At 44.6% G+C, this 23,247-nt stretch overlaps 1 protein-coding gene across 4 annotated transcripts in view; it reads right to left on the reverse strand.

The window, feature by feature from the left end:
* The window catches only part of NR1H4 (nuclear receptor subfamily 1 group H member 4), a 95,185-nt gene that overhangs the window by 16,249 nt on the left and 55,689 nt on the right, over positions 1-23,247 (reverse strand). For all 4 annotated transcript variants that reach the window (XM_030215210.1, XM_030215208.1, XM_030215207.1 and 1 more), the window contains 3 exons: positions 17,870-17,968; positions 15,995-16,094; positions 13,159-13,305 (listed from right to left, as the gene is read on the reverse strand). In XM_030215210.1, coding sequence (XP_030071070.1) covers positions 13,159-13,305; positions 15,995-16,094; positions 17,870-17,968 — 346 coding nt within the window. The remainder of the gene's footprint in view (positions 1-13,158; positions 13,306-15,994; positions 16,095-17,869; positions 17,969-23,247) is intronic.

The raw sequence follows: 23,247 nt of genomic DNA on the forward strand, positions 1-23,247 counted from the left end.
TCATCCATCGAGGGGTCAATGAGGAACGCGACACTGATTGCGACGAAAGCCAGCAGATTTTCCCATGCAGCACTGCAATGCCATCATGCGTACTGTGGAGGAGGAGCACAAAGCAGCAGATTCCAGAGTGAAACCAGACAGGGAGTGAGCGACAGAGTAGCGGTGCCGATGTGCGTGCTACAATGGCCGCCGCCTACGCCTATCCATTTCCGGATCAGGACCCGGCCCGCACTTTAAAAAAATGTGGTAGGTAAGAGGAAGACTGGAGAGCTGTCAGTTGCCTGGGTGGGCCTGAGCTGAGATTGGGTAGGCCTAGGCCCGCCCAGGCCCACATGTAGCTACGACCCTGGGGAGAAGAGGGCGGGCAGATGGATATGAATGGGAGGGGAGGATGGGGACAAAGGAGAATCGCTGGACATGGATGGGAGTGGGAGGGGAGGGCAGGGGAGAGAAGAGAATTGCTGGATATGGATGGATGGATGGATGGATGGAGGGTAGGGGAGAGGAGAGTTGCTGGACGTGGGTGGATGGAGGGGAGAAGAGAAGAGAGTTGCTGGACATGGGTGGATGGAGGGGAGGGGAGAGGAGGGCTGCTGGACATGGATGGATGGAGGGGAGGGCAGGAGAGAGAGGAGGGTTGCTGGACTTGGATGGATGGAGGGGAGGGCAGGGAGAGAGGAGGGTTGCTGGACTTGGATGGATGGAGGGGAGGGCAGGGAGAGAGGAGAATTGTTGGACATGGATGGAGGGGAGGGAAGGGAAGACAGGAAGGAGATGCACATGGATTGAGGGGAGAGAGAAGAAATTCTGGACATGGATGGAGGGGAGGGAAGGGAAGACAGGAAGGAGATGCACATGGATGGAGGGGAGAGAGAAGAAATTCTGGACATGGATGGAGGAGAGAGAGAAGAAATTCTGGACATGGATGGAGGGGAGATAAGACAGAGAAAGGAGTTGCACATGGATGGAGGGGAAGGGAGAGAGAAGAAAATGCTGGACATGGATGGAGGGGAGGGAAGAGAGAGGAAGTGTACTATGAACCAAAGGACCCAGGTTCAAATCCCACTTTAATTCTCTTTTCTTCTGCCTGTACCTGCCACCGGAAGACTGAAAAAAGCAGCTTTTCCGATTGCCGGTGCTGGGTCCCCATTGAAGGCTGGGCCTGGGGGAATCTTGCCCCCTCTCAGCGGCCCTGGTTTTAGCCATGTCTAGTGTACAAAAAAGGTGCTCTGATTGAGCAGATGGCCACTGGAGGGATTAAGATACAGCACAATCTTAATCCCCCAATGTCTGCTGTCCCCCTTCCCCTCCCCTAAAAATGAAACTGGAAAGAAATACTAGACTCTGTGACAGCTTCAGGTATTATGGGTATTCTGAACAGCGCTGCATGCAGTTCTGAGGAGTAGCCTCGTAGTTAGTGCAGTGTACTATAAACCAAAGGACCCAGGTTCAAATCCCACTTTAATTCTCTTTTCTTTTTTTAAAATTGTGTGCCCTCCAGGAACAGAAAAATGCCTACTGTACCTGAATGTATAAGACATCTGCAAGTCTGAACCTTTGAATAGTGTACATTCAGGCATTCAGGTATAATAGGTATTTTTCTGTTTTTGAGGGCTCACAATTACAAAAAAAAAAACAGTGTTATATGAGGCTGGGTCCCTTGGTTTACAGTTCACTGCACTAACCACTAGACTGCCCCTCTGCTCTGCGACAATGTCTGTTTGGTCATTTTCTAAGAATGCTGCCATACAGATGTCCATCCCCACCCTCACCCCCATTCATAATTTAGACATTCCAGTTTGTAAAAATTCTCCATGTTAATACTTTTTTTTATTATTATGACATTTGTATCCTGCATTATCCCAATCAGAGTTCAGGTTCAGTGTGGCTTATAATCCAGTTATAAGCAAGTACTATCTCTGTCCCTAGAAGGCTCACAATCTTGGTTTTTGTATCTGAGGCAATAGAGGGTTACAGAGTCAGAAGGAGCTGCAGTGGGAATCGCACCCAGGATGCTGGGATCAAAGTCTGCTGCATTAACCATTAGGCTACTCCACTTTTCAGCATCTAACTTTATAAGATGGACTTCACTGTTTAGTGGTGCAACAATCCAGCTGTAAAAGACAATAAGCAGGAAGCAGGGACAGAGTAGCTGCTATATCCCAAATAAGTCTATTTTGAACTGTGTGGCAGCCAATATTAAGCATCAGGTTTGTATGGACCATATCTGCTCAAAACACTATCTGTCCTTCTGGTGAACTCTTTCCATGTGTCTTATTGTATTTCAATGAATAAAAATTCATTAGAAAACTTTTGCATGGTAGATGTATAAAATGGAAAAGACTGCAGCTTAACGTCAGTGTACAAAAATTATTTCCAAATGTGTAATGCTTGTCTATGACTGAGAGTGCAATACCAGATACAACCACACAATGCCAGTATTGTCAACGTTTTTTTCATTCGTTCTTGCTATTAATCTTTGCTATTCTTATCTTTTTGGTGAACACTCAACAGTTTGTTTGTTTGTTTGTTTGTTTGTTTGTTTGTTTGTTTATTTGGATTTTGCTCACACTTTTTTCAGTAGTGGCTCAAGGTGACTTACATTCAGGTACTCTGGATATTTTTCTGTCCCAGGAGGGCTCACAATCTAAGTTTGTACCTGAAGCAATGGAGGGTTAAGTGATTTGCCCAAGATCACAAGGAGCTCTTGCTTGATTTCAGTGAAGCATTGCTCATTTGAGCACTTTTAAGGTGCAACTTTGATTCTTTCTTTTAAAAAAATTGAATGAGTTTCAAGATCAAAATTTGACATTAATTTGACATAAATATTGGAGGGGCATTAACCATAATCCCAGATTTGCTTGTGCTTCCAGGTTCATCCTCCCCAATCTTTGATCTGAATTTTTTTGCTCCCCCCCAACTCAATCTTTAAACCTCACCCCTGCCCCCCCCCCCCCCAGAAAATAAAAATTCATGGTTTGAACTGTGGAGTACCCTGTTGCCATGCAGAAGCTGCCACTCATAGTTCAGACTGTAAGTACATAAGCATCGCTATGCTGGGACAGACCAAGGGTCCATCGAGCCCAGCACCCTGTCACCGACAGCGGCCAAAAGAACAAGCAATTTGTCCCGCCCATCCTAGAAATACTGTATTCCCTCATCCATTCAAAAACATTCTATGGCATTTTCCTCCAGGAAGCCGCCCAACCCTTTTTTGAAGTCCACTAAGTTAACCGCCTTAACCACCTTTTCTGGCAGCGAATTCCAGAGTTTAACTACGCATTGAGTGAAGTAGCCTAATGGTTAGTGCAGTGGAGAACTGGGTTTGATTCCCACTGCAGTTCCTTGTGACCCTGGGTAAGTAACTTCACCCTCCATTGCCCCAGGTATGTAAACTGCTTTGGTTGTATCACAGAAAGGTGGTATATGAAATACATGACCCTTTACACGTATTGAAGCCAGCCAGTAGACATGTGCTGTCCTCCATGAACTAATGGGGGAGGATTGAGAATCAAGACAGGAGGAGGGAAGACCATGATTATGCATTTGAGAGGTAGCTGTGGGTACAGCCTTCAGACCGACGACCCTCTCAACCCTCTCTCCCGCCGCCAACCCGCCATCGCCTACCTTTGCTGGCGGGGGACCCCCAACCCCCGTTAGTCAAGGTCCTCTTCTTCCTTCATTCTGTTTCTGAGTCTGACGTCCTGCACGTTGTAAGTGCAGGATGTCAGACTCAGAAACAGAACAAAGCCTTGCGATCTGCAAGGCTTTGTTCTGTTTCTGCGAGTCTGACGTCCTGCACGTATAACGTGCAGGACGCCAGACTCAGAAACAGAATGAAGGAAGAAGAGGACCTCAGCTGGCGGGGGTTGGGTCCCCCGCCAGCAAAGGTAGGCGACGGCGACAGAGGGTTGGCGGCGGGAGGGGGGTCGATAGGGTCGTCGGCGAGGGGGGGTCAAAGTTGGTGGCGGGGGGGGTCGGCAATGGCGGGGGGGTCAGCAGCGCGGGGGGGCTAAAATGTGCCCCCTCACCTCAGGCGCTGGAACCCCCCTCCCGCCAAAGTCTGGCTACGCCCCTGCTTCAGACAACTACTAAAATTAACAACATGTATGCAATGCATTGGAGATGGAGGGGGGGGGGGGGGGTTAACAAAAGGTTCTTTTGTGGTGCTGAGCTGATATTATATGTGCAGCAGAGTCAGTGCATGTAGGACCTTGTTCAGTGGAGGCCTTTGTATAAAACCTGTGGGCGATAAACAGATATTTCTCAAGTCAGCTGCTGTGGAAGATTTGTGACACGGAACTAGACACATTTTGAATGTCCCTGCATAACCTTGTGGGCTGTTTAAGTAAGCAAAAAATGACTCTGAAGCAGAGTCCAAAAGTACCATTGCATCAGAATTGGAGAAGCAATGCAAAGTGCTGCTGTTTAGTAGGTTTTGGTGAATACGATCTTTTAGTGTACGCCCCATAACACTAGATAATGAGGGCAATTTTCAAAGCAGTTGCCATGAGTAAAACAGTCCTTTACTCACAAAAATGATGTATCTGAAAATGCCTCCCCCCCCCCCCCCCCACTTGTAGATAAAAGTACCTGCACTGGTTATAGCATATGTACTTCTACCCATGGCTTAAAAGGGGCAGGGTTAGGTCAGAGGACAGGCAGTGTACGTAAGGCTTTCATTTTGAGAGGCCCTATCCATATTTTCCCATAGCTGCCAAGATTTTCAAAGGAAAAGTCCATGGCGAGTTTCTCTTTGAAAATTGTCTTGCAAACTTGTGAAGAGAGACGTGTTTGTATTAAGTGAAATTCTGCACGTTCACATACCCAGCTAAGATATAATAGAACCTAACTTGGATAAGGAGCGATATTTATTTGGCAGTCTCTGTATTTCGAATTCTGTAATTGTTTCAACGCGGGTGCAACAACCTCTTAAAATCAGCACGATGACTAAGTAGTCGCACCACAACTAAAAATAAATCACAGTAAGACACCATTTGTGGATCATCTGGTTGGCTTCTTCAAGACCAAATACGGTGTATAGTCAATTCATTTCATTGAGAATATACTTATTGTCCAGATTTTAGTTAGAAATAATACATCTGATTACATTCTCTCTCTTTTAAAAACCAGAAATTATTTAACAATACATATACTTAAGTCTCTAATGAATTAGATGAGTAATATCTGGGGATAATCAGGTTAATACCATGTTTTCTTTTTTCTGTTTACTGTTTAATTGATCTCCTTGTCTTATCTCACTCTCCCTATTTTTCTTCACTTTGTGGTCTAAGAAAGAGAAAGATTGTATATAATCCATATATCTAGTTGGGATTGTTTTCTTCTTATATTGTATTAATGTGCAGTCATCTCTGTATTACTGTTTGCAAGTGACCCTTGTAAAATGAAAAATTATAAATAAATGATTTTAAAAAAACGCCATTTGTGGAATCCACCATCGGAATTAAATGCAGTAAGAGCTTCCCAGCTAATGCCAGCTACATGTGGTGGGATTTATTTTATTTTTTTATTTTGCTGTGCTGACAGCTTGCAACCCACAGTTTGGGATCCACTGCCATACAAGTTCCCATACGTATGGGCCGATTCTCTGAGTTTGCTCACACATTCTTGTGTGCTGAACACACTGCGCAGGACAGGGCGACACCATTTTGAAGAGGGCGGCATCAGAAGCAGGGTCAAGTGGGCATCGCTTTTGCCTCTTATGAGTTATAGGGGTTGGGGGGAGGCCTGAGGCTTGGGGAGGGGTTGGGATGCCACTAGACACCAGGGATTTGGGGGGGGAAGGGGAGGGGGACTTGGGGGGGGGGGAGGGGGAGGGTTACCATATGGCTCCAGAAAAAGGACACATTGATCCAGTCCGGGTTTTGCTTCCATTGAAAGCAAAACCCAGACTGGCTCAATCTGTCCTCCTTCTTCTGGAGCCATATGGTAACCCTAGGAGGGGGACTTGGCGGTATGGAGAGGACTACCAGAGAGGGGGAGTCTGGGGCAGGGGCGTAGCCAGACAGCAGATTTTGGGTGGGCCTAGTCAAGAAGTGGGTGGGCACCAATTGTCCCCCCCCCCCCCCCAATGCGATGAGGCCAGTATCAGCAGCTTAGGAAGCTTAGACTGCTGAAGTGGAAAGCAGTGTTTTCAGCACCATCAGGGGGAGGTCTTCAGCTGGCGAAGCTTGGGATCCTCACTAGTTAGCACTAAATATGTGCTGCTGTTGGGTGGGCCTGAGCCCTAAGTGGATGGGCCCGGCCCACCCAGGCCCACCTGTGGCTACGCCACTGGTCTGGGGGTCCAGTAGATGTGTATCTTCTCGATTGTATTTCTGCTTCTTTAGATGACATCTCAAAAGAGTCCTTTTTATTGCTTAACAGATGCTAGATGTGTAATTGCTCGGCTGTGGAAGTCACAGACACCTGCTTTGGTGGAATGGAGGCCTCATTTACGACACCTGTTTTTGATGGAAAGGTTTACAGCAATTAATCATGAGAGGGAACCGCAGTTTGACCTTTCGTGGGCACTACTACAATCCTACTTCTTTACTTGATGATGTTTAAGTTTTGTGGTAGCTCTTATAACTTTTATTTAGTATATGAATCTTCTTTCTCTATCTTTTTTTTTTTTGCGAGGGGGGGCGGTTTTTTAGGGGGAGGGAGGAGGGTCTAAGCAGGGGGATGAAGTTTGCATTGTTGTGGGTTTTTTTATTACTGGTGGTGGTCTTCTTTCTGGATTTTTACCTATTGTATTTCTGTGACTCCTTACTGGAAAATGTTTTCAATAAAAATTTACATGAAAAAAAAAGGAAAGGGGGGGTCAGGTCAGGAGGGGGTCCTGGAGTCCACTAGACCACCAGGGTATTTTTTTAAAATATATCTTAGGGGAAAGGGGAGTGGGATATGTGGGGCTGGGGTGGGTGCTGCTAGACAACAGGAATATATTTGGGGGCAGAAAGAGGTGTCGGGTTGTTCGATATTTGGGGGTCACTTGTTGCCGTGGCATGCTTGTGTATTTTTTTTATGTCAACTTGCCTGAGCCAATCGCCACTCAGGTATTGACAGGAAAGTTGACGCATCTCCGGCACTATGTAAGCCACATTGAGCCTGCAAATAGGTGGGAAAATGTGGGATACAAATATAGCAAATAAATAAATAAATTTAGCACTGAGTCTCAGATTGCTGGCACTATTTTAACGCAGCAGTAATCTGCATGTTCAGTTTGAGCATGCCGAGAGTTCAAGCAGTAGCCTCGTGAGACTTCCGCAGAAGTCTTGCAAGGTCACTGCTTGAACTCTCAGCAGCCATTTTGAAGTGGCACCGGGAGCAAGACAAGAGGGGGCTCTTTCCTGCCCTGAAGAGGCCAGTAGACCACCAGGGCATTACAGTAAGCTAAAGGAGGGAGGGGTAGTGAATGGAGTCATGTGGGTGAAGGGAGGCTGAAAAATTGGGGAGGGGATATACATGGGGGAGAGAGAGGGAATGTGGCTCTCTTTAGGGGGGGTGTCCTCTTTTTTTTCTTAGTCTCACGTATGGTGAATACATCAGATAATTACTTTAACTAATATGGATTTATATATTTAGATTTTGCTCATACCTTTTCAGTTGTAGCTCAAAGTGAGTTACATTCAGGTAAACTGGGTATTTCCCTTTCCCTGAAGGACTTATAATGTAAGTTTGTACCTGAGACATTGGAGAGTTAAGTGACTTGCCCAAGATCACAAGGAACAGCAGTGGGATTTGAACCAACCACCTCTGGATATCAAGCCTGGTGCTGTAACCACTAGGCCACTCCTCCACACCAAATCTGAGATCCAATCTTTAACAAACATAATTAATGTGCTATCCAGTTCAAGGTTGGAGATTCTGGGACAGTCCTCAATTTCTGACCACCCTATCCTGATGCATTATGGGACTTGCAGCACTAATTTCAATGGACAGGATCAGCCACTACAAATCCCACACTGCTTTGGGATATAAGTTCAAACCATTACTGGCCCAAAATCTCCAGTCTGGAACAGGATAACTTGGTATTTCACTGTTTATTCAGTGGGGGTGGGGGATTGTTTTAATTAGCACCAAGGATGTTTTCTTTCATATTGACAAAAAGTCATCTCATCCGAGTGCCAAGTCTTGTGAAGGGGGCCTGTTTTTAATCAAGAAATGATGGGCCGAGTCAACAAGAAAAAAAAAAGATTTACAAATTACTCATTAAATTCTGGCTTATCTTCAGAAGTATCTGTCTCAACAGCGAGGCTCAGAAACTTTCATTAAAAATCCTACTTGCTTTTGTTTTTTTGTAGTAAACAGAAACAAGAAAAGGCATATCGGATCTGAAGAGCTACAGGAAATATGGGATGCAGCGAGTGTGGAAAAATTAACTGGAGATTTCAGAGGGCAACCAGATTAGGCTATGGGCTCCTTTTAGTTCATTAAAAAATATATATATGTATGTGTACATATATATATAATTTATTTTATTTATTTATTTCTGCAATTTCAAACACATGTAAAGCTTGTTACATGAAGCCAAGATGAGCACTTAAGTAAAAAAAAAAACAATTCTCTACAATTCAAAAAAATACCCCTGAAAAGCTACAGGCCAGCCTACTTTTAGACTCCAATAAGAGATGGTTGGGGGGGGGGGGATAGGAGTCAAGAAACTATGGCCCTGTTTACTAAGGTGCGTTAGTGTTTTTAGCGCGCCTACACTTAGCGTGCACGCTAACCATGTAGGCGCCTACAGTGATATTGTGGGCACATATATGGTTAACAAGCATTAAAAACGTTAATGTGCCTATAACGCTGCCTAGTAAACAGGGCCAAGTAAAAGAGATAGAGCAGCTTTTAAACTAAAATGGAGGAGGGGAGCTGACAGTCGCCCAGGAGTGCATGGTTTGGTGTGGAGTATCCTTGAAGGATACTAGTGAAACAAGACATTTAGGGAATCCCAATAGAGAAGTTTCAACAATGGTGAAAGAAAGCCAGGAATGTTTAAGGGGAGAATAGAGTCAAGGATGTAAATTATCCCTGTCAACTTCTAAGCAGATTAAAGATGCAATGAAAAAAAAAACACAATTTGAAGTGTCTGTATACAAATGCTAGAAACCTAAAAAACAAAATGGGAGAGTTAGAATATATAGCTCTAAATGAAGAAGTAGCGCTTTCTGATGTAACATTTATCTAGTCAATATTGAGGTAATGGAAATCACCTATTATTATACTGTTGCCCTGTTTGCCAGCTTTCCTAATTTTCATAAAATGTCTTCATCTGTCTGTTTGTTCTGTCCTGGCAGACGGTAGTACAGCCCTACCAGTACATTCCTTCCCATCACACATGGATTTTCTATCCATAAGGATTCCACACTGGAATCTGTTTCATGTGGAATGCTTATTTTGTTTGATTCAATTCCGTATTTAACATATAGCACAACCCCCCCTCCAATATGATCTATTCTATCATTGCTCTATAATTTGTTCCCTGTTAACAGTGTCTCATTGATTGTCCTCCTTTCACCAGGTCTCTGAGATGCCTATTACATCAGAAAGCGCTAGGCAGGTAAGATTCCTAGTTGTAATAAGTGACTGCTTCTTAGAGCAACTGGTCCAGGAACAGACAAGACGTGGAGCTATTTTAGATCTAGTCCTGGGTGGAATGCAGGGCAAGAGATAACAGTGTTGGGTCTTCTGGGAAACAGTGATCATAACATGGTCAAATTTGAGCTAATATTTGGAGTGAAGTCACCAAGGAAATCTACGGTAGCAGCTCAGTGTGCGGCGGTAGTCAAAAAAGCAAACAGGAATGTTGCCTACTATTTGAGGTTCTACATGAAATGTTGCTCGTGGAGGAGTAGCCTAGTGGTTAGTGCAGTGGACTTTGATCCTGGGGAACTGGGTTTGATTCCTACTGTAGTTCCTTGTGACTCTGAACAAGTCACTTAACTCTCCATTGCCCCAGGTACAAAAAAGTACCTGTATATAATGTGTAAACCACTTTGAATGTAGTTGCAAAAACCACAGAAAGGCAGTATATCAAGTCCCATTTCCCTTTCCCTATTTGAGATTCTACATGGAATGTTGCTGTTGCTACTATTTGAGATTCTGGAATGTTGCTACTATTTGAAGATTCTACATGGCATGTTGCTAGTGGAGGAGTAGCCTAGTGGTTAGTGCAGTGGACTTTGATCCTGGGGAACTGAGTTTGATTCCCACTGCAGCTCCTTGTGACTCTGGGCAAGTCACTTAACCCTCCATTGCCCCTGGTACAAAATAAGTACCTGAATATATGTAAACCGCTTTGAATGTAGTTGCAAAAACCTTAGAAATGCGGTATATCAAGTCCCATTCCCCTTTCCCTATTTGAGATTCTAAATGGAATGTTGAGATTCTGTTGCTACTATTTGAGATTCTACATGGAATGTTGCTATTCCACTAGCAACATTCCATGTAGAAGCCTGCCCTTGCAGATCAGCAATGCGGCTGCGCAGGCTTCTGTTTCTGTGAGTCTGACGTCCTGCACATACGTGCAAAACGTCAGACTCACAGAAACAGAAGCCTGCGCGGCCGCATCGCTGATCTGCAAGGGCAGGCTTCTACATGGAATGTTGCTACTGGAGGAGTAGCCTAGTGGTTAGTGCAGTAGACTTTGATCCTGGGGAACTGAGTTCAATTCCCACTGCAGCTCCTTGTGACTCTGGGCAAGTCACTTAACCCTCCATTGCCCCAGGTACAAAATAATTACCTGAATATATGTAAACCGCTTTGAATGTAGTTGCAAAAACCACAGAAAGGCAGTATATCAAGTCCCATTTCCCTTATTATTAGATTTTTATGTTCAGTGGGTACCATTTTGCAGGAAATGTACATGTATGGAGTTGAAAAAGCTATCTATATATATACTTATCCTACCCTGACCTAAACGGGCTGCCAGAAAATCCTCTAAGCACCTACAAGGGTAACCATTGTAGGACTTTGTATAGGTTTTTAGCAGCACCGAAAGGGCATTTTTCAGACAGCTGGTTAACATGGAACAACACCTTTTATGCATGTGAATCACTTTGAAAATTGCCTTCTTGATGCCTAACTGCCTGTGGTACAAATTCAAATTCTTGACCCCATATATTTTGTAGATAGGGCTGCCCTACGGCTCCTTTGTGGGGGAAAGAGGGTAACCCCCTTCACGACTGTGAGAGTGGGGAGCAGTTCCCTTTCAAAGATATGGCCCTTCTCGGTCTTTTGATTCAGCCCATTTTTACATTTTTTTTTTGTTGTATTTAGAATGTTATTAAGTTGTATGTATTATTTTAATTGTTTTATATTTGCTGTTTTTGCACCGTTGTGAACCACATTGGCTTACCGTAACAGGGAATTCATGAATAAACCTGAATCCGAAGGATATATCTATAGATAGAGCATTCAGTTTGCTCCTGCTGCTGTGTTTATTATATAAAGTGCTCTGGAGGCATAAACAAATCTAGCCAGCAAAAGACATTCTGTTACTTTGGAAATAAATAACAATTTTTTTTTTTTTAATGGAACGTATCAACCTCCGATTAAAAACTGATCTTCAAAGGTCATCGCTAGATCTGCTGCTTTGTTTTTCTATGATAAAAAAAAAAATAGGCTTCCATTCAATTCAGCTGCTGAAGGGAAATCAGAATATTAATAAAGGAAAGCATTCTCCAGTGAGCAACATGACAGCCATCGGGAGACTGCCTCTTTGTGACTTTTTGACAAGGGCCTTCCATTGTTCAAGGTGAAAATGTCAAAACTGGACAATGGGACCGTGCAGCTATTTTTTTTTAATTCTTTTTTTTTTTCATTTGCATCCAAAAGATACCCTTTGCTACACGTCATTTTATGAAAGCTGGGATTCTGGTTCAATTTTGATGGTTCATATGGATATTTATCAGACGGTGCATTTAGAAGAACTAAGGGCCCTTTTTACAAAGCTGAGGTAAAAGAGGCCCTGCAGTAGCATCAGCAAATGGATTTGCCACTTTTACCTCAGCAGGTTTAAAAAAAAAAAAAGGGAAATGACCATCTCTCTCCTCTTCAATCTGTTCAAAATTCTCCTGCACGATTAATATTTCGCCAAAGTCGCTATGCCCATATCAGCCCTCTTCTGAAGTCACTTCACTGGCTCCCTATCCCCTTCCGTATACAGTTCAAGCTCCTTTTATTAACCTATAAGAGCATTCACTCTGCTGCCCCTCACTACCTCTCCACCCTCATCTCTCCCTACACTCCTTCCCAGGAACTCCGTTCACTAGGTAAATCTCTCTTAATTGCACCCTTCTCCTTCATTGCTAACTCCAGACTCCGTTCCTTTTATCTCGCCACACCTTATGCCTGGAATAGACTTCCTGAGCCGTTATGTCAAGCTCAACCCCTGGCCGCCTTCAAATCCGGGCTAAAGACCTACCTGTTTGATGCTGCTTTTAATTCCTAACTTGTCGCCTGCTCGTAACCTTTATCTTGTCTTCCTCTCTTCAATAGTCCCTTTTCCCTATGTGTCCTATCTGTCTGTCCTACCCTTATCCCTTGTTTGTCCTGTCTGTCTGTCCTGATTTAGATTGTAAGCTCTTTTGAGCAGGGACTGTCTTTCCTTCATGTTCAATTGTGAAGCACTGCGTACGACTGGTAGCGCTATAGAAATGATTTGTAGTAATAGTAGTAGTAGTAGACTGTGCAGAAAGTACAAACTTGTCATGTGATCATTTCCTAGGAGAACCCTTACCGCTTCCCATTTAGGAGGCGGTAAGGGCTCCCATGCTAACCCGGCAGTGACCATTGCCTTTTTGAATCCTCAAAGCATTGCTGGTTTGTCCTAGGAAAGCCACTGTCCACTTCCCACTGTCGTTATGTTTTGTTCTTCTTGTGGGATTCCAGTGTTCCCCCAATACCTTTCTGTTGACATTAGTGCACAGCCATATATACGAAATAGAAAAAAGCCCCTTTTGGCAACCACGTTAGAAATGGGCTTAGCAGGTGGGAAAGGTCCATGCAGTGGCGTACCCAGACCTCGATGTGTGTGGGGGGGTACATTTTGGCCCACCTCCTTGCTGCCACCTCACATTGTCCATTAAGCCATTAAGAAAGTATATATTGTTTTTGAAAGTAATTATTAGGTGAGTGAACACAAGCACCTACCACTATTGCGAATTCTCTCCTCTAACAGGTCTGCGTGTCCGTGTGGCATTTTCCTGTTGAAAATTTCAGCTGATCGAAGAAACATGGCTTCCACTGCTGAACCCTTCAACAAAGCAATCTGGTCTTCATGGTCAAGAGTCTGGAAGCCTAGGGTAGAAGCATTTATATTAGCAAAAATGGCTAAATGCGTTGTATGGAAGCAAAACTGAATGTTGCATTTGTCATGTACATAACAGGGCTACCGAGAGGGAGGGCACAGGGGCCAAATTCCCCGGACCCAGGCCTCCAAGGGGGGCTCAATGCCGGGGTCAGGCCGCCGGCACTGCAGTCCCCAGTCTCACCTGCCTGCCTCCACGGCTCCGGGCCCCCTTCATTCAAAGCGGCAGTCACAGATCGCCTCTCTTCTGGCCTTCCCTCCCTGTGTCCTGCCCTCGCGGAAACCGGAAGTTACATCAGACGAGGGCGGGACACAGGGAGGGAAGGCCAGAAGAGACGCGATCTGCGACTGCCACTTTGAATGAAGGGGGTCCGGAGTCGTGGAGGCAGGCAGGTGAGACTGTGGACTGCAGCGGCGGGGGGGGGGGGGTGTGGCGGGGCGGCCTTGGCCCAGCCTAGTCTCTCGGCAGACCTGGTACGTAACCCCTCATTCTACAATCTTAGTACCTAAATGTAAGCACCATTTGCACACAAAAGGGCCGGTATTCAGACCGCGGGAGGCAGTCTGGCTAACTCCCGCAGTCAGTGGTGAGCCTGGATATTCAATGCCGGGCCGTTTCTGGTGACCAGCATTGTATATCTGGTTTATTTTGGCTGGTAACCAGTCAAGCCAATATTTAGTGCTGGTTGGTTACGTTTATAACAGCCATTTCTAAAGATAGCCTGTTCTGTGTGAGCTGCCGAGAAACAGTGCCGGGCCTGAGGCAGGACCGCCGCTGTGGCCCCCACCACTGCCTCCCCACTCAGGATGCAGTTGCCGCCCCTCCCTTGATAAAACTGAGTATACGCGCAATGTGAGGGGAAGCAGGGCAGGCAATGCAGCGGAGAAAATCACTGGAGGAAGGCGTCTGCTCGCAGGGTTTGGGGCCCCCTACCAGCCAAACCAGGGGCCCCAAATACAATTTGAAATCCTGTGTCTGCTCCTCCCCGGCCTCTGGGGGGGGGGGGCCCAGTGTCGGGGTCTATCTTTCTCCTACTTCTGTCGGGACTCAGGTGATTGCATTAACGCGATCACACAAGTCCTGTTAGGAGCAGGAGAGAGACAGATCCTGGCACCAGGCCTCCCTTGGAATCCGGGCCCGGGAGAATCTTGCCCCCCCCCCCCCCCTCTCAGCAGCCCTGCTGTGTGAATATTTTAAGCCAGGGTACCATTTGCCCATGTGTGCAATGTAGTGAAAAGGAGAGTGAGTTTTCAAGTTGACTCTCCTCACTGAAAATTGGGGTGGGGAATTGAATGCAAATCAATCTCATGAATATTCATTGTGGATATCCTGAAAATCTGACTGGCTGGGGTTCCCACAGGACAGGTTTGCCCTGTCCACTGAAGAACCTGCTACACAATGTAAAACAAAGACAAGAGGATCCAGAAAGCAACAGGGCAAACGATCCGCAAAATCCAACGAGGAGACAAACCGAGCAGATCAGATAATAATCCCAATCAATCTTTATTTATAGGGTAAACACCTTAATAAAAAGTGCCCGACACAGGCTGTGTTTTCCAGCGATATTCAATAGTATTAGCTATACGCTGTCATTCTCTGGAGCGCGCTTTTTAGATCAAACCTTGGAAGCTGCCTGTATGTTGGTTTTTTGCCTGCAATTTTGATTTTGTTTTTTTATTATCTATCCACTGCATTTGGTAGTCACTAGGATATAAAAAAAGGCATTCTTCTCTCTTTGGAAACTGAAGCGTATAAAACCTTTTTTCCCTAGAGAAGTATTTTGCAATTTAGTGCGGTCTCTTGTTTTGAGTCATCTTGATTACTGCAATGGTATCTATGCAGGGTGCATGGAACTACTTCTTAAAAAATTGCAGACGGCTCAAAATACCGCTGCAAGATTGAGTGGAGGAGTGGCCTAGTGGTTAGGGTGGTGGACTTTGGTCCTGAGGAACTGAGTTCGATTCCCACTTCAGGCACAGGCAGCTCCTTGTGACTCTGGGCAAGTCACTTAACCCTCCATTGCCCCATGTAAGCCGCATTGAGCCTGCCATGAGTGGGAAAGTGCAGGGTACAAATGTAACAAAAATAAAACAGATACTATTGGAGATTCTACATGGAATGTTGCTACTATTGGAGATTCTACATGGAATGTTGCTATTCCACTAGCAACATTCCATCTAGAAGGCTGCGCAGGCTTCTGTTTCTGTGAGTCTGACGTCCTGCACATACGTGCAGGACGTCAGACTCACAGAAGCAGAAGCCTGCGTGGCCACATTGGTGATCTGCAAGGGCCGACTTCTACATGGAATGTTGCTAGTGGAATAGCAACATTCCATGTAGAATCTCAATAGTAGCAACATTCCATCTAGAATCGCCAATGGTAGCAACATTCCATGTAGAATCTCAAATAGTAGCAACAGTGGAGGAGTGGCCTAGTGGTTAGGGTGGTGGACTTTGGTCCTCAGGAATTGAGTTTGATTCCCACTTCAGGCACAGGCAGCTCCTTGTGACTCTGGGCAAGTCACTTAACCCTCCATTGCCCCATGTAAGCCGCATTGAGCCTGCCATGAGTGGGAAAGCGCAGGGTACAAATGTAATAAAAATAAAAGACAAATAGGAGAAGTTAGAGGAGAGATGCAGATCAAGATAGCAGGTTTTTAGTTTTCTTTTTGGCATACCTGGGAGTTTTTTGGTGAATTCCACAAGCACTTGCACATGACTTGTAGCCATTTCTGTTAGGAGTAGAAAGTTTTCTTCAGCACTAAAATCCTCTTGCAACTAAATTTATAAGTAAGAATAAAACATGCAGCAATGTGACAATGAATCAAACATAGATGAGCAGGTCTGGTGTTTTCGTCCTCCGACACAGAAATGCATCCAGCAATATCACGCGTCAACCTTTTCCTACAAGAGCACTAAGTCTTGGAATACATTACCGCGCAACCTAAGAATGATTAACGAACAAGCCTCCTTCCGTAAACTACTGAAGACACACCTGTTTGAACAAACTTACGGAAAGAGCCAAAACACATAGAGACCACTCACCGTTCACAATGCAATACACATCCACATCTGATCCATCATCCCTTTATCCAGTCAATCATACATTCACCCACGGAACCATGTACACTATATGTCTAGGTGCCTAATAATGCCCTTTTTTCCCATTGTCTCCTTCTAATGTTTCTATGTTGTTGTCCCACTGTTATACTACCAATGATATTCGAATGTCTCGCACAACTCTGTTCAATGTAATCCATAACCTAGTCGTAACAAATGTATTTCTATTATTCAAGTCTTATTGTAAGCCACACTGAGCCCGCAAATAGGTGGGAAAATGTGGGATACAAATGCAATAAATAAATAAATAAATAAATAAATGAACCAATCTAATCCTAGGATCCCTTCTACCCAATACATTTCCAGAAGACAACGATAATGACTCAGGCTATATCTCCCACCTAAATTCCCTATACTTTTCCCTGTCCCATCCCCCTCCCGCCCCCTCTACCCCTCCTCCAATGCTCATCTACCCCTTGCTCATACCTCTCCTACTCCTTTCACCCTTCCCCATCTTTAACTACCTATCTCTTTTATTATTCTGCTATTATTAACCTATAGTTTCTCTATCAATACTCTGTAATCCATATTGTTATGTAAGCCGCATTGAACCTGCTTTAAGTGGGAAAGCGCGGGGTACAAATGTAATAATAAATAAAATCTCTACTTTATGTGCAACTTGAACAAAAAAATGTTTTCTACAAACCCTTTTTTTGTTTTGTTTTCTTGTGTGTTATTGTTTGTTTCTTGGGTGGTAGGGGGGTGCAATTCTATATTGGAGGGGGGAGGGAGCGGTTTCCTCTGCTCCATGTGGTTTTCCAGTTCAGTCTGAACTGGTTGACAGTGGCATGAACCTTCATTCACACCTACCCAAGGATTTTCCCCTTATTTTCATAACGTTCCCTATACCAGTCATTGACCAGGAGCCACTAACTGCTATTCTCTCTGGAATTTGGATTGCGTGTAACATAGATCCAGCCGGTACATGTCGCTGTTAAGCAATATTTCTGCTAAGGTGTGTGAGAGACCACCAACACCTTAGCACCTGTGCTCCAGTCATCCAATGATTGCATGTGGCCCCATAGTCTATGGAAGGTGCCAACCCCATGCACATTAAGCTGCGGGATGACTGCCTATTGAAGAAAAATTTGTCAACAGTTTGCCATGCAGTGTTATAGAACTCGGGGGATCCATGGCCAATTTAGTTGAAGGTATATACACCAGGCTGCCGTTGGTGTGAATTCTCATGCCCAAATCTGGGCGCGGATCTCAGTGCCAGATTCTGAGTGACATTTCTTGAATAGCGCTTAGAACTAATGCTTTATTGGCACCCAAATTTGAGCACCATTTACAGAATGGAGTCCTAAATGTTAAGAAGCCCAATGAGTACCTATAGGCTTCTTAGCATTTAGAGCACGCAAATCTTTGGTAAAAGAGCTCCACAATGTTCCAGTCAGATTCAGTCTATATTTATAGTCAATTCTCATACTCACAAGTTTTCTGGTTATATATTGAGGAATGCATTGTCTGTTATATGAATCCATGATATAGTGTAGAAGACCCTGCTGCTCTGAGGTAAGTTCCACCTTCACCTGTGCTGACAGAAAGACGGACACTTTGGGTTGACTGTACCTTGTAACAATTACTTCACAAGACATGCATTTCCTTTATTTGTGCTAACGGGAGTGATTTTATTGTACGACAGCTATAAACATTTCCAAAAACTTACCTAGTTTTATGTCTATTGACAAAGGCCCCCACAAAATATATGCTCACTACAAATTACTTTGCATATGGTGGACCATTAGAAGACTGAAATCAACAGAATCAAAATTTCTCCAACACACCGTCACTTTATTTCCTCATAGATCCATTTAATACTTCTTCTACAAGAATTCACACTCCAAAAGATAAAATGCATGCACTCATCTTAAAAAATAGTTCTTCCTGTTCGTGTGCAAACCATCACACTTGTGTGAATTAGTGTGCATATCCATGCACTATTGGAGAAGAGTGTGCCCTCTTTGCAACTAGTGTGCACTATTATTTGCACATGAAAGAACACAAAGGGCTAGATATTCAGCCAGTAGCGATCAGTGTTTTGCTGACCACCACCAGCGTCATATCCAGAGATTCAATTCCGGGGCTATGTCCGGGCTCCGGCAATGAATTTCTGGGTATACAGTAGAGAGTTGCATGGAGACAGAAATGTAACTCATCCCCCCCAAGGAATCTAATCCGTCCCCGCCCATCCCTGTGGGAATCTAACCCGTCGCCGCCCGTCCCCATAAAAAGCTAACCTGTCCCTGCCACAAGTAATCTCTACTCCCACCCGGCCACCCAGCCCCACCCCTGTCGCACCGCATCTCAACTCGCTGCACGGTCACCTTGGACCCCCCCCCCCCCCCCCCCCCCAGGAAAACCAGATTCTATAAATACTGGTAAAAGTAACATAAATGTATTTTCTTCCATACGCTGCTAAATAAAAAATATTTTTAAAAATGCACATTTTGAAAAAAAGCAAATTATTCCTTGAGCAACATGACCCCCTTTATTTTCCGTTCCTTTACCTCTCATACGTGAGAAGCATGTCACCCTCTCCTCTCCATCTCCTTCTATCCTATATATTCTGTTTCCCCTTTTCCTTTCCTCCCTCTACATGTATGCTCCCTCCATCCCTCACTCCATTTTTACAGTCCCCTTGCTCCCTCTCACCCGTGCCTCCACAATGCACGACTCCATTAGCAAATGGTAAAAGACAGATACAGCGGGATTCCCAGGATCTTTCCAAATCCTCTTAGAAAACCTTTAAAAGTTCACCTTTTTCTTGCACAAACATTGAGATACAGACATTTAACATATATTCTCCTTAAAGAAAAAAAGAAAGAAAAGAAACGTGTTGATGTTTTTTTAACTCTGTGGATTATTCTCCCCTCCCCTCTCCTCCCCTCCCGCCCTGAGTGCCCTCAATGAACATACCTCAGTACATCCAGGTGGTCCAGTGGGGCAGGAAAGATCCCCACTCTTTCCTGCCCGCTGTCGCCGATCACCTATCTGCTGCTGTTTCTTTAAAATGACTGTACAGACTTCAATTTGTGGCCTCACAAAAAACTTACACCAACTTTGGATTTTTCTACCTTTGTGGTCTGGTGACTTTGTTTTTCTGATCATGCTGGCCCAGTATCTGATTCTGCTGCTCTCTATCTGTTCCCTTGACTCCGTTTCCAGGGCTTCCTTTCCATTTATTTCTTTTCTTTCCTCCTTTCCTCTTCATTTCTGGTCCTCCGCAGACTTGACTGTCCAGTGAATCCAGCTTCTTCCTATTTTCTCCATCCATGTGCAGTTTTTCTCCTCTCTTCCTTTTCCCTCATCTCATCTCCTTTCTTTCTCTTCCCTCCATGTTCAGCATTTCTTCTCTCTCCCTTCCCTCTCCTCCATCTATGTCCAGCATTTCTCCTTTCTCCCCTCCATTCATGTTCATCTCACTTCCTCTCTCTTCCCTCCACTCCATCCATGTCCAGCATTTCTCTCTCTCTCTCTCCCTTCCCCTCCATCCATCTGCATCTCCTTCCTGTCTTTCCTCCCCTCCATCCATGTCCAGACTTTCTCCTGCCCTCCCCTCCATCCATGTCTTGAAACTCTCCTCTCTGCCCTGCCCTCCCCTCCATCCACCGATGTCCAACAACCCTCCTCTCTCCCCTGCCCTGCCCTCCATCCACCCATGTCCAGCAACTCTCATAAGTACATAAGTAATGCCATACTTGGAAAAGACCAAAGGTCCATCAAGCCCAGCATCCTGTCCCCAACAGCGGTCAATCCAGGTCAAGGGCACCTGGCAAGCTACCCAAACGTAGAAACATTTTATACATGTTATTCCCGAAATTGTGGATTTTTCCCAAGTCCATTTAGTAGCAGTCTATGGACTTGTCCTTTAGGAAACTGTCCAACCCCTTTTTAAACTCTACCAAGTTAACCGCCTTCACTACGTTCTCCGGCAACAAATTCCAGAGTTTAATTACGCATTGGTTGAAGAAACATTTTCTCCTATTTGTTTTAAATTTACTACACTGTAGTTTCATTGCATGCCCCCTAGTCCTACTATTTTTGGAAAGTGTGAACAGATGCTTCACATCCACCTGTTCCATTCCACTCATTATTTTATATGCCTCTATCCTGTCTCCCCTCAGCCGTCTCTTCTCCAAGCTGAAAAGCCCTAGCCTCCTTAGTCTTTCTTCACAGGGAAGTCGTCCCATCCCTGCTGTCATTTTCGTCGCCCTTCGCTGCACCTTTTCTAATTCTACTATATCTTTCTTGAGATGCGGTGACCAGAATTGAACACAATACTCAAGGTGCGGTCGCACCATGGAGCGATGCAACGGCATTATAACATCCTCACACCTGCTCTCCATATCTTTCCTAATAATACCCAACATTCTATTTGCTTTCCTAGCCGCAGCAGCACACTGAGCAGAATGTTTCAGTGTATTATCAACGACGACACCCAGATCCCTTTCTTGGTCCGTAACTCCTAACGTGGAACCTTGCATGACGTAGCTATAATTCGGGTTCTTTTTTTCCACATGCATCACCTTGCACTTGTTCACATTAAACGTCATCTGCCATTTAGCCGCCCAGTCTCCCAGTCTCGTAAGGTCCTTCTGTAATTTTTCACAATCCTGTCGCGAGTTAACGACTTTGAATAACTTTGTGTCATCAGCAAATTTAATTACCTCGCTGCATACTCCCATCTCTAAATCATTTATAAATATATTAAAAAGCAGCGGTCCTAGCACTGACCCCTGAGGAACCCAACTAACTACCCTTCTCCATTGTGAATACTGCCCATTTAACCCCACTCTCTGTTTCCTATCCTTCAACCAGTTTTTAATCCACATCCTATCCCATGACCCTCCAATTTCCTCTGTAGCCTTTCATGAGGTACATTGTCAAACGCCTTTTGAAAATCCAGATACACAATGTCAACCGGCTCCGCTTTATCCACGTTTGTTTACTCCTTCAAAGAATTGAAGTAAATTGGTCAGACAAGATTTCCCCACACAAAAGCCGTGCTGACTTGGTCTCAGTAATCCATGTCCTTGGATGTGCTCTGTAATTTTGTTTTAAATAATAGCCTCTACCATTTTCCCCGGCACCGACGTCAGACTCACCGGTCTATAATTTTCCGGATCTCCCCTGGAACCTTTTTTAAAAATCGGCGTTACATTGGTCACCCTCCAATCTTCCAATACCACGCTCGATTTTAAGGATAAATTGCATATCACTAACAGTAGCTCCGCAAGCTCATTTTTCAGTTCTATCAGTATTCTAGGATGAATACCATCCGGTCCAGGAGATTTGCTACTCTTCAGTTTGCTGAACTGCCCCATTACGTCCTCCAGGTTTACCGTGAATTCAGTAAGTTTCTCTGATTCATCCGCTTGAAATACCATATCCGACACCAGTATCCCACCCAAATCTTCCTCAGTGAAGACCGAAGCAAAGAATTCATTTAATCTCTCCACTACGTCTTTGTCTTCCTTGATCGCCCCTTTTACCCCTCGGTCATCCAGCAGCCCAACCGATTCTTTTGCCGGCTTCCTGCTTTTGATATGCCAAAAAATTTTTACTATGTTTTTTTTGCCTCTAATGCTATCTTTTTTTCGTAATCCCTCTTGGCCTTCTTTATCTGCGCCTTGCATTTGCTTTGACACTCCTTATGCTGCTACTTGTTATTTTCAGACAGTTCCTTCTTCCATTTTCTGAAGGCGTTTCTTTTAGCCCTAATAGCTTCCTTCACCTCACTTTTCAACCACGCCAGCTGTCTCTTGGACTTCCATCTTTCCTTTCTAATTTGCGGAATATGTTTGGCCTGGGCCTCCAGGATGGTACTTTTGAACAGCATCCACGCCTGTTGTACAGTTTTTACCCTTTCAGACCACCTCTGGAGCCTCCATAGAGACAGAACTGGCCACCAATTCTATGCCAAGCCCCGGAATGGCCCAGGATCATTCCAGACCCCAGGTAAAAAAAAAATAATTAACAAAACTGAACACAATACTCCAAGTGGGGCCTCACCAACGACTTGTACAAGGGCATCAACACTTCCTTTCTTCTGCTGGTTATACCCTTCTCTATGCAGACTAGCATCCTTCTGGCCGTGGCCACCGCCTTGTCACATTGTTTCATCAACTTGAGATCTTCAGACATCATTACCTCACGGTCCCTCTCCTGAGCCAAGCTTACCAATCTCCCCCCCCCCCCCCCCCCAATCTGGTACATCTCTTTTGGATTTCTGCACCCCAAGTACATCACTCTTCACTTCTTGGCATTAAAATTTAACTATATATTCTTCGGGGATTCAATAAGTTAACCAGAATTTAACTGCCAGACACTTGACCATTCTTCCAACATTTGGAGATCCCTTCTCATGGTTTCTACTGCCTCCAGGGTCTCCACTCTATTGGCTATCTTCATGTCGTCCACAAAAAGGCAAACGTTCCTTCTAACACTTCAGTAAGGTCTCTCAGAAGTATATTAAACAGAATTGGCTCCAGCACTGACCCTGAGGCTCTCCACTACTAACCTTCTTTCTTCCAAGCAGATTCAATTTACCACCACCCTCTGTCACCTGTCGGTCAACCAGTTTTCAATCCAGTTTATCACTTTGGGTTCTGAATTCAGCCCTCTCAGCTTATTCATGAGTCTTCTATGAGGGAAATCTATTTGATTAATTCAATACACCTATGTGTAGCTTTTGAGAGCTATTTTCCCTTATTGGGACAGTCAGGAGTATAACTTCATCACAGATGTATTGGATTAACCCAATACATTAGCCATCACATACAATGTTTTGATTTTTGTGTGTTCTTCT

This window comes from Microcaecilia unicolor, chromosome 9 (genome assembly GCF_901765095.1).
Source record: "Microcaecilia unicolor chromosome 9, aMicUni1.1, whole genome shotgun sequence".
Lineage (NCBI taxonomy): Eukaryota > Metazoa > Chordata > Amphibia > Gymnophiona > Siphonopidae > Microcaecilia > Microcaecilia unicolor.